General features: G+C 39.5%; 1 protein-coding gene across 2 annotated transcripts in view; it reads left to right on the top strand.

Moving 5' to 3' along the window:
* Window positions 1-12,370, top strand: part of SLC12A4 (solute carrier family 12 member 4) — a 425,396-nt gene that overhangs the window by 293,238 nt on the left and 119,788 nt on the right. For both annotated transcript variants that reach the window (XM_069216265.1, XM_069216266.1), the window contains exon 14: window positions 1,625-1,723. In XM_069216265.1, coding sequence (XP_069072366.1) covers window positions 1,625-1,723 — 99 coding nt within the window. The remainder of the gene's footprint in view (window positions 1-1,624; window positions 1,724-12,370) is intronic.

Below are 12,370 nucleotides of genomic sequence, written 5' to 3'. Positions count from 1 at the left end.
CCACCAACCAAAATTCTAACATTTGTGCTATTTCACAGAAGTAAGGGTTCTGTAAATGTCTCCTTATTGGTCTCTCCTCCCCCTTTCATCACCTTAGAAAAGGGTTAATAATACTGCTAGTCACTCACTGTTTGAGGCAATGGCTCTCGACTTATACCAGATCCCCTTACAAGTTCCTGATTCTTTTTACAGTGGTACTCTTCTCTAATAGGCCTTATACTCACTGGGGACACTCCATATTCCTCTTCTGAGCTCAAGCCCTACATTGATTACCAGCCCAAATGCAGATGTTTGTCATTTGGCGCACCATACCATGGGAAGCCTCCCTTGCGAACCTAAAAGTAGTGTCTACCAATTTGTTCCTTAAAAAGAAGCTCATACGACCCCCTCTATAGCTTGAGACTGGCCTATCAGCACCAAGGCCCACTGGGGATCGACTAAACAATGATCTCTGCACTTCTGATATCCTCACACGGTTACAAGCAGAGTATGTTATCTCTTTTTCATCTGGACCAACGTCATGTTATGTTTACTACTCTCTTTGCACAGAATCTACATACAGCATTTCTGCCCGAAATACCTGATGAATCAATGCATTCGAAACCATGAAGTGCATCCTAGTCTTTGTAATGTGTTTACGTCATTAGTCGCATTTGCAAATTTACCGTGATTACAAGACTCGCAAATGTTAAAAATGATTGCATTTCCCAAGGATTTGAAATGACATCTCTCTGACCCTTTTTGTACTGGTGCATAGGAAGTAAACAACCGTACAGAATAGGATATCGTAAATTATATTTCACTTGTTAATCTTAATTCGGCCTCTTGAATACTTATGGGTATGAATAGTTTAACCTTTTGCAGCAACCAAGAGCTGATGTGATTTAGTATTTAATAATGGTTTTGCTGACAGCCGAGAGGAATGAATTGGCGGGTGGGTGTTTTCACCGTCTTGTTTAGAACAAGGAATTTTCCTAAATATGGTCTCATAGCAACCTTGTTTTCTGTTTGATTATACCAGATGAACTAGAATAAAAAATTGTTCTTATTTTTCTTATTTTATATTTGGTATATCCTTTTCACGAATCTCGCTTTGTCAAGCAGCAACGTGTCTATAAGTAACATTAATAAATATGCATATAACAAAGTATAGAAATGCATTAATAAAGGTGTTTGTACCAAAGTATAAAAAAATCAATCTAACTAAAATCGATAATGAGGGATGTACCAAAGTTAAAAAAAAAAAAAAAAAAAAAATGCATTCCTGAAGGTGCATGTACCAGAGGATAAATCATTTAGGTGAGTCAAATGCATTAATAAATATGCATGTACCAAATTATTTAAAAACATTAAGTCACTTTAAAAAAGTTACAATGTCTTTAATATATCAGAACAAAATGTAACTCCAAAGACCGTTTATGGATAGATGGAAAAGGGAAAATGGTCACCTAAAATCTTTAGTTTAGGAAATGTTTGAATGCGTTTGACTATTGTGCAGTTACAAAGCAACATGAAGTTTTGGTTCTCATATTGTAGATGTACTCAAGGACATGTAATAGTTAAAAAAATAAATAAAAAATAAAAAAAGTTAATCTGGCCTTAATTTGTTTTTATTTTTCCCCAGGTTTTTCCTGATGTGTTATCTGTTTGTTAATCTGGCCTGCGCTGTGCAAACTCTCCTCAGGACCCCTAACTGGCGGCCACGGTTTAAGTACTACCATTGGTAAGGCTTTCGAAGACAGTTGTCATTAGCAAAGTGTAGCTCGTTGCTTTATTTATTAAAACTCTCGCCCCCTGGCGGCAGCGAATACACTGCGCTGGATGGCAACTTGTAAAATATGACCTTATCGCTTTAGTAATCAGACATAATACTGCTAAGAAACTAGAAGGGTGTAAAACAGTATAATTATTTGTCTAATCAGTTTGAAAGATTAATGCTATCCCTGGTGCTGTACACAAAGTGTTCTTCCTTCTTGATTTATTAATACGTTTTAGGAGAGGGAACATGAAAATTCTGGTCTATAGAGTAGGCTGTCTGGTAAGATTTTGATTCATTCTCTAAATAAAAAAGCGCTCACTTGTTTACATTCCTCTCTTAATTCTGGTAGTGCTAGGGTGTTCATTCTACATACCGATTTTTTTGTACTTGTTGTTTGTGCTCGGTCATGGCACCCACTGGCTGAAAAACGTCTTGCCAGTTCATCTCCACCCAGACGTTGAGAGAGTGAGTGACTATTTGCACTTTGGTGTTAGAAAATGACTAGATTTTCAGGTGCTGCACAGTAGACCTGTGTCAGATGTGTTTAATAAACAGACAAATAAACTTGGTTAAGCGGAACAAGTCAGTGTCTCTTTTACTGCAACATTCCAACGAAGCATTTTCACCTGTCATATAAACAAGCATTGCCATGGCTAATGGCCTACATTTTGAATTGATCAATACTTGTTTGCATTGGCACTACCATGTCATTATCATGTGTGAAGCAGGAGTGACAATACAGACACACCACCAGGGGCGGCCTCACCACGTAAGCGGAGGAGCGTGGCTCCGCTAGAGAATTACCCCCAAAATGCCCCTGAACTGAAAAATAAAATGGTAATAACATTTCTTTAATATTTTATTTTTCAGCACACTGTCCTGAACAGTGAGTGTGTCAGGACGGGGCGGGACAATTGCTGCCGAGTGGCAGCCGGGAACTGTGCACTTGTTTAAAGTGGGCATGTCCCTTTGGCTGGCCGTCTTGAAACAGCTAGCCTTACATGCACACTTTAAACATCTCCAGTGCTCTTGTGAGTGCTGAGAGCCCACTCCCACCAATCCTGTCTGCTTTTTTGCTGGTTACCGCCATAAAAGCAGCGTCATGGTTTGTTAGTGCTATTTCCTGGTCCCTGTGGCCACGTTGGAGGTGCCACAACGAGAGAAGAGGACGCGGTGAGGAGAGGAAGACGCCCACAGGGAAGTTACTTTTTTCTTTTTAATTATCATTGTACCGCGCCCCCCGCCCCGCCATAACTATAAGCCAACCACCAATGCACACCACCTTGTGCACAGACACAGTGTGCATTTTGGAATGGCGAGAAAAACTACGTGTATGTATGAGTCACGACACACCAGAGGCCATTTTGACATTTTTAGCTTTACCATTCCAACATAGCTGATGACCATGTTATAATAGTGAAGTAAACATTTTTTTAAAGTGTTCAAAGAGTGATTACCTGAGGCGTGAAGAGTGTGCAGGGGCCAGGCCATCAAAACATGTAATGAAGCAAATGTGGAGGACTGTTTAAGCAGGGAGCATTGGAGAGGACCTGAGTGGACAGGAGAGTACAGAAGAGTAGGAGCAGCATGGCTTCCAGACTGTGTCTGCAGACATCGAAAAAGCTTAAGTGTGATGTCTGTAGCTCTAGTGACTTAAGTTAATTCGACCTAACAGTATGGCAAGCGACTCACGAAGGTAGTCACTTGCAGAAAGGTGACGAAATATCACAATTACGCCATGTATAGTTGATGTTCACTAAGATTTAATGTACACACACACAGCCTGGTGTGAGTCCTCTTCCCAGTGACACTGGCACTCTATATTCCACGAGTGCGTCATGCAAGCTACATCATAACAGACAACAGTTTGTTGCAACTAAATATTTGGTAACATGGTAAAATGGGAACCTGTGTAAAAATTGCCAACTTTAATGGCTATCGTGTTAAAGCCCACATTGAAGGACTTAGCCCTTGACATTTCTATCATTTTGCTTCCGACAGTTAGAAATCCTCCTTTCGGAGAGCACAGTAGCTCTGAGCCCTAGAGGTCTGAACATGCTGCAGTGTGGCACGTTGTAAGATACACATGGAACCTTCAGTCAGCAGGATTTTTTATTTTTAAATATATAGTTTGACACTTCCCATTACGATTAGGACGAAGCTAAATGTCCTAGAATATGAAGTGTGATTAGCATCTAAGGTTCAGGTGGGGGGACCTGGTGGAGTGAGGTTACTCAGACAACATAGTTCCAATTTACACATTGCTGAGCCAGCTGTGCAATACAATTTGGTTGCACTCAAGTGACATTCTTGGTTAGATATTTCGGAAGTAATTAATTTTAACGTTACTAATTGAAATATTTCTTGATAACGAGTATTTCTCAATTGTGCCGGCATCCTGTTTTTCTCAGCACCTGTTTGTAAATTATATGTTTTTCATCCTATTCTTCTGCAGTTATAGAAACGAGGGCAAAGTAGAAAACAGAGGCTTATTTGTCAGTTCTCTCCAGCCAATCGAGAGCATATTTTATATTCAGAGATATCTGGTTCTCATATGAAGAGTAAAAATGAAAAGATAACCGGATTAGCGCTCTCTTGAAAACTGCTCCTGAGTGTCCTGCTATACCCCTCATACTAATGTGTAAAGAATTGAGTAATAAAGCAAAACACACAATATGGTGTAATCATACCGCATCTGGAATCTCCTTATGTCACTATTTTAATTTATCCGAGCTGACCTTTTGGGCCATTGTTGTGCTTTAACCAGTTTTTAACCGACACTGCCCAGTATAGTAATTCTTATGTTTTTGATGTAGATTCTTGTGACCAGTGCTCATACCTGGGATACACTTAGTGCTTCATGTTGGTTATGCAAGGGTGTTTTTAGGGATGTTCTCTGTAAGCAAGGATGTGTATGTGTGGCCCATTTGTGCATGGTTGCCTCAGCATGTGTTACCAGTGCAGCATAGAAATTCCAGACCCGATGACAGTCGATTTTCACCTCATTGCCCTCTTATAAGCTTCATACACATGAAAGTAGCTATTGCTGATTAGTAATTCAACAAACCTTCATTTATAGGTAAATCTCTGTAAGCCTTTGGATTTGAGGGTGAGCGATTGTACAGATGTATGGAAAACATGCTAGCCATACAAACTAGTTTGTATCCTTTCACTGAGATCATGTAGAATTGGGACAATTATTTGGCTTTTCATCAGCACTTATGACGCTAAAAATATTAGACATTCCGATGCAGGAGGGGGAGTATGTTGGTGGAAGAAAGAGGCATGAGGTGGAATAAAGACCGTACAGCCTTTGTATTCAAGGTTCGGCAGAGGCACCAGACTTCTGTGACAATTTGGGTCACGGCACTTATTCCTTTACAAATTAGACACACTCTCCTCTGATAATCCCCTTGGTATTCACATGGCACCGTAGAGACATAACTAAACCTTAATTTCTGGATGCTTGCTCTTAACATAGAGTTAAAGGTAGACCGAGAAACCATCCGAGAATGTCTGCAATGGCGCTGACACAGAACTGCATGAATGCATGTGTAATGAGTGGAATTATCAGTCATAACAATAGCTATGGAACATGGGAGCCTACAATCCCTGTATAAAAACCTGTCTCTACTTACCTTATTACACGTGACTTGTGACATCGCTAGTCACCTGAAATCAAGAAATAACACAGCTGGCCTGTGAAAACTTAGTATAGTTGAGTTCTTATGCCTTATCAGAGCCAGCAGCCAATGGGAAAGGCAGGACATGGAGCTTGATTAAAGCTGCAATTTAAACAAAGAAGTGAAATCTGGATTTTCCTTTTGCTGCTCTGTTTTTGGAAATTAACAGTGATCAAAAGAAAATGAAATTTTCTAGAGCAGCCACTGCCGTTAATGTCAAGGGGGAGTGAAAGGTGAGGAGTGGGACAGGGGAAACAACTTGAAAAAAAAACCACTTACCTTTCTCGTATGCTGCAGCTTGCCACCTCCTGACGCCTCACACTCTTCTTCTGGTGTCTCAGTATTCACTAGACACAAGCACAGGCTCCCTAGCAAGCCTGGTGCTGCTTTCATGCTACACCTAGCATGAAAGCAGCATCAGGATTGGTCTGAGCGGCTCATACTGCCACTCAGAAACAATCCTGGGGTCTGTACAGCTTCTCCAGCCTGACTGTGTACACAGCTGGGCTGGAGAAACCTAAGTGCACATGTGTGTTTGGCTGGCCTGAGACGGCTGGCCAAACACACATGCACACTTAGGTGCTCTCTCTCCTCCTCCAAAGTGACGCAGCCCCGCCACTCCCTACACTGCTGGCTGAGCCATCAGATGAAAAAAACGATATTAAGTTATCATATTATTTTTCATCTCCTGGCTCTTGGTCCAGAGGGTGATGCTCCTCTGCCATAGTGGAGGAGCCGCCCCTCATTTTATAGTATTAGAAAAGGGGTTTCTGGTTGGCTAGGGTTTGCATCTAATCCAGGTAGAGCCCACCACTCTAGTCAGGGTGACTAAGTTACACACCAAAGATAACCTGTGCTGACCCCCTGCTATTTTGGCACAGAACAGTCAAATATATAGCAACATGCATTTCTTGCATTCCTTTTGTAATTGAAGGAAAGATCAAATCTCTCTGCATATTTCTACAAATTCCTTGCTACAGTGTTTTGTTTAAAACCTGTCTTGTTTTAAACCAATTCTAGTATTTTTTAGCAACAAATATCAAATATATTTTTGGTGTATTACATTTTGCACCACAGATTCAACTTTAATGTTTCATGCCTTCAACTATTCAATTTCTTTCACACGAAAGAGTAACGCACTAGGGATTTAAGCAGTTTGTGTGGAGGGTGATGATGTGATCATGTATTTTAAGGAATTAAGCACCCCATGACATACATTACCTGTTAAAGGACCTCGTCCTCCTGCATCATTCTTCTGTACGGTCATGGAACTCCTCTTTGACTTGTAATATCATTATGCAGGCAGAGAGCTCTTTATTACATATATATTACTGAAAAATAAATCTAAAGCTATGAAACATAGTAGCACATTACATGTTGAGTACTACAGTGCAAGGGTGAATAGCCAGAAAATAATTTATCAATAGATCAATATTTGCATTGTGAAGATAAATTGTTCAATATCCTAATTGTGCTACAAATCTTGCACAAATTGCAATTTTTAATTTGTCAATAGTGGTAAATTATTAGTGCCTGTGAAGGGAGTGGCTTACCGTCGTTGTACCTGTGCATTTATTGAGAATGATGCCACTGAGCTAGTTTTCAAATGCACATGTTTAATTCTGGGTGGAAATTACACAGATATTATTTTTTTTTTAATCACTGACTAACGCTTCTTATCTATGACTGCAGTGTTTGGAATGGTCCCAGGAGCTGAGGCAGTGCAAATGAAATATGTTATATACACAAAGAGGTCACTTCAAGGTTTTTTGTTTTTGTTTTTTACTTTTCACTGACCAGGCATGATAAAAAGAAAGAAACCGTAGTGTACATTGTGAGGTCAATGTTTAGATTTACTGGCTATGTTGGACATGAATGCAATAGGAGGTGCGGTGCATGCTGAGGCTGCTCTGCTTTCCAAATGTACGAGCTGAAAGTTGTTAGGTAAACCGTGCTGTGTGGACAGTCCATACCAACATTTGGCTATGTTATGCAGATTCATAAGAGCCTCACAACTTTGTGATGAAACCCCATGCCAAGTAATGATGTGTGTTAAAGTAGGTATACAGCCACCATCTGAATTGGCAGCTTAAACCTTAATTTGTTTCAGTGATATCCTACACGCTGAGTTAGGAAGTGTAAGCCTGCCTCTATTGCAGAAGGCAGGCTACGTATCTTTCAGGAGTTAATCTCATTGCTCTACAAGTGATCAGGTGGCTTTCGGCTAACAAAGGGCCTACAATGTTCAAAGAGAAAATGGCTTGTGAAGAAGCAGCTTTCCAAAGTGAATGGGAAGTAAGATTTATGAAGCCAGCTCTATGTCACAATAAAAAAACACTCAGATGTCCACTTCCAAGAAATTCAGAAGCCTGATGAAACTGCAGCAAGCACTATGAGCCACTGCCTAAAGCCAGCTAAAGCACAGTAGTCAATTACTGAAAGAGCTGTTCAATTCCCCCTTTCAGTCTACATAACCATGTGTATGTGTTTTGTGTGCTAACATGAGGTTCTCCTCAAACAGCTAAAACTGTCTTTAAGCAACACTTGGAGGGAGAAGAAAACTGTAAAAAGGTGTATAGCAAGACACATCAGGAGACTGTAACCTGATTTTAATAAGGATTACCTTTTTCATATTGTTCTTTAAGATTGTGTCAAACTACATATTTGTTTTGGCCATAAAATCCAAGTTTTTATGAAAAGCATTTTTATAAATGATTAAAAAAGTTTTTATAGGTTAATATTCATGACAAAGTTCCACCCGCAATTGTGCTCCATTAAAAATAAGCTTTGATAAATCCAATACATCTTACCTCACTTATTATTCACTGCTCCTTTAAGGAGTGCACAATAATGCCTGGGAGGGTTTTTTTACATTTCATTTTTTTCTTTCCAGTGGTGGCCTTAGAAGGGGCAGGGGTGCCACCACATATTTTGTTTTAATGTTGTGTGCAACTACAGAGAGTGTAGCACCTCTTCAGCAACTTTACAAAAAAAACGAAACAAATTTCTCCTGTATCTAAAATCCATGATCCCTGGAGAGTTTACTATATTTTTAAAGCACTCACAGCTGGAGCTGTATATTCTATAACTGGAGTGCAGAGCCCCCTTGTGGTAGATTTTTTTTTTGGCTGCATTTTGTCACAATATTTTTTAAAAGAAGACTCAAAACATACCTTTTTGTTTTCATTAAAATGCTTTACTAAAAATATTCACTATTAAACATTGCATTGCGTGAATTCATGACGCATACATTTGATTACATAGTTATTGTTGACTTTTTTGCAAGGCTAGTAGGTCTGCTTTATGTATGTTGATGCGCTGGCCCCCACTGCTTTTTGTATTTTGATGTTTTGACAAAGTCAGTTGGTCTGCCTTACTTAAAGTGACACCCTTTATACTTTACATCACGTAATCAGCCCAGCACCCAACCCCACACACAGCTGAAGGTTGTGCATGGTGGGGGGGTTAGCCCAGGCCCTATGCCCAGCCCCACGCCATACACAACCGTGTACATCTTACTTTATTATAAATACCCCATGTAAATTCAATGAAAAAGCATCTACCTCAACCTTCCACTGTACCAGATTCATTCCATTCATACCAGACTGAATATAATTGTTATTCAAGCACATTTGATTCCAAGATCCTTTCTCCAACTCATTTGAGCAACCATCAACTTCTCTTTAATCTTTTTCTGTTTCTTATCAATATAGTCACTGCTATATTTTACCAATCACAGAATTTCATTTGTTCTCTGTGCTACCACAGTTCACTCTGTTTGTTGTAGGTGATTACAAATGTCTTGTCTCAAACCATTTGTGAAAGCAGACATAGCTCCACCCCTTTCATGGTCTTTGTTTTGCTTTACTGCAGACCGAGCCAAAATACACATACTGGGAAGAGTCAAAAAGATTCTCTGGAATGCACTTCTTAGTCTAAAGAAGACATTTATTATAGCTCTTTGCAAGGCTTGTGAAGTAAGGTTAGTATAACCGAAAGTGCACTTTTAAAATGTGCAACAATAAAGTGGGAACATGTACAAAGAATCTTCAATCTATAAACAGCAAATATATACATGCAAAGATACAAACACTTATATTGATATATTCATACGCAATGCAAAGCAAATAATTAGGAAAAATGCATCACTGTGGGGCCTATCTGGTGCTTCCTCCTTCTCCTGCCAGCAAGTCGTTGACCCCGGAGCGACTGCAATGAGAAAGAGAGAAATCTATCCTCACAGGAAATGTATCCGGCATTTGACATCTCAATCCTGATTGAGGTCTCTGAAACTTCCAGTGTCGAACTGGGTCTCTTATATACCATAAAAAAGCGAGGAAGGAGATTTCTAGAAAAACCTCTCCCGCTCCGCAAGAAGTATTAAAAAATGCTGGCTATTTTAGGTCAGGGTTGAAAGAAACAGGTAGGAACTGGTAGGTTCCCAAGGGGTCTCTCCCAAACTTAAGCTGTACCATAAACATTATTCTAGTACATCCTTATCTTTCTGGCTGACTGGATGACTCCTCCACTTTATGTCCTAGGCCTTTGGTGAGAAAAGAACAAGCAGACATGTGGAATAGAAAACACGTTGCATAACATGTTTTGTAAGGAAAGATACTTGCACTTTTAACGTGGCGGTGAAGCTAATTCTAAGCTGAATACAAAATGGAGTCTGTAACTTGCGATTGCTAATGTGACGGTGGACAGCTAAGCCAAGTGCAAAGTGGTGCGACACAGAGTCAGTGGTCAAAACACAAATATCACTACAGTCTTTGACTCCACAACGTGTCTTGAAAATCAGCATAAGCTTTTCATAAAAGAAATACACTGACTCATTTGGCTCTAGTGAAGTTCCAAAAATGTTATTCCATTTTATAGCCTGTTTAAGAACTTGAATTTTCAAATGCTGAATCACAATATTGAATTCCGTAGCTACCTCTTCAGAAGGAGCACCACAAAGTACAGCCCTTGCTGGTTCCTGTTTGGGCCATGCATCAAAAGGCTTAAACTCACAAAACACTATGACACATAATCCAAACAGCATGTTCAAATCAGCCCACAACATCTGGGAAATGTGTTAATTTATTCACCTCTTTATACAATTTTCCTTGATCCTCTCTGTTTTGGAAAATTATTAGTAAAAGTGTACAAGTAAGCTCTGGTCCATGGCACCTGCACAAACCTCCCCCCATTAACCTCTCTCAAAGGAAATTCCAAAATTGCTCCTGTCCTAACTTCAGGCTTGCTTGTAACCCCTTTCATCCTGCATGCAGCCCCTTTCATTCTCTTTATTTGCTTTCCCTTTCTTATATCTTTCTCTGTATATTTTCAGGCCTCTATGATCTTGTCTTCTCAGTTAAATCTTTAATATGGGCTCTCAGTTTAATTAAACTCATCTTTTTTTTCCATCATGTGTCAAATCCGGTTTGTAATTTTCTTTCATGGTCTTCATCTTGCTGATGTCAACCTCTAATTCATCATCAAATTCCTCTAATTTATCACATGCTTTATTTGCACATCCAGCTGCTTTTTTAAACAAATATCTGATTTCATCAACTTGTAGGTCAGAAATCAATATTTCTCTGCAGCATTTCTTCAAATTTAGTCTTCAAAATGGCAGTATTATTTTGCTTAGGAACTTCTTTAACCACCACTACTGTTACAGATGCAGCAGCTAGAGTCTGTACTTCCAGTTGTGTAGCTCCATGTGAGCTTGATACCACTATCCCTATCTCTTTTGATGCACTTGGTACAACAGCAGTAGTAGTAGAACTTTGCACAACAAAACTACCATCTCCCTCAGCATCCATCTCAGGTCTTGAGCTAGTGTCATTTGTTCCTGCTGATCTTGCTGTGTATAGAGGAGGTCTAGCATTCAAAAGCCCATTTTTATAAATGTATAATTCTCATCAGAATAATTATTCAGTTCCTCTTTTTTGTCTTGTCCTTATTGTCATTCTTGCTACAATGTTTTCACATATTCCATCATATCCTTCCTTCAATTAATTTCCTGACTATCCATTTTACTCTCAAGCCGATGTCTAAATGACCTCTTCACCTGCATCATTGCTTTCTTTCTCTCCTTTTCTGTCGCCATGTGATCCCATCTATTAAGCACCTCAAACGTTGTAGGTCAAAGCATCAGCTTAATGTCATAGATGGTTTGTCTCAAAAAATCTAGCTTCCTAACATTAAAGGTCCCCTCCAATGGGAATTGTAAAACGTCACAATGTGCAGTATATTTATTCCAGTCTGAAATCAAGGTACAAGTATAGTACCTAAACTCTTTCATCATCTCATAGGCTGGCATTCCTTCTACTGGTAGTTTCTGACCCTTCATTAGGTACTACACTAACTTTAAGCTTTACTAACAGGCTTCCAATTCTTTCTTATTAAAACGAACTCATAAATCAGCTCAAAATCATCACAACCAAATCTCAGGGCGCCTCTTTCAAAGGTCAGCATATCACAGTACTGCTTTATCAACCACCAACCAATCAAAGCACTACTTTATGATGACGTTTCACCAATTCCAGCGCAGCTCCCTGGCTGACTTACCAATCTCAGCATGACTTATCCATAAACAGGAAAACACATTGCAAAACCTTCTTTAAACTAATAAACAAAATAAACCACAACCTAGGAAGGAAATATCATCAGTAAGTCAAGTACAATAATTCGGTCGCAAGCCATGAAACTTTTGAAACAAAAACAAGAAATCCAAGAATATGTAGTTGAACATGATAAACCGAAAGACCTGTTAAACCACAATTCACACTATAGACTCTCATGCAGCTGCAGCACACCTGAGCCAATGTGCTTACTCCTCCCATGCTTTCAGGAGAAAGACTTGTTAGTTTAGAGTCCCTATCAATGTGCATGGGGCACCTCGCCTTGCATACCATAATTACCGACCAGTAAAATCAAT

The sequence above is a fragment of the Pleurodeles waltl genome, chromosome 12, assembly GCF_031143425.1.
Source record: "Pleurodeles waltl isolate 20211129_DDA chromosome 12, aPleWal1.hap1.20221129, whole genome shotgun sequence".
Lineage (NCBI taxonomy): Eukaryota > Metazoa > Chordata > Amphibia > Caudata > Salamandridae > Pleurodeles > Pleurodeles waltl.
Note: the sequence above shows the minus strand (reverse complement) of the source record. Positions and strands in the feature narration are given on the sequence as shown.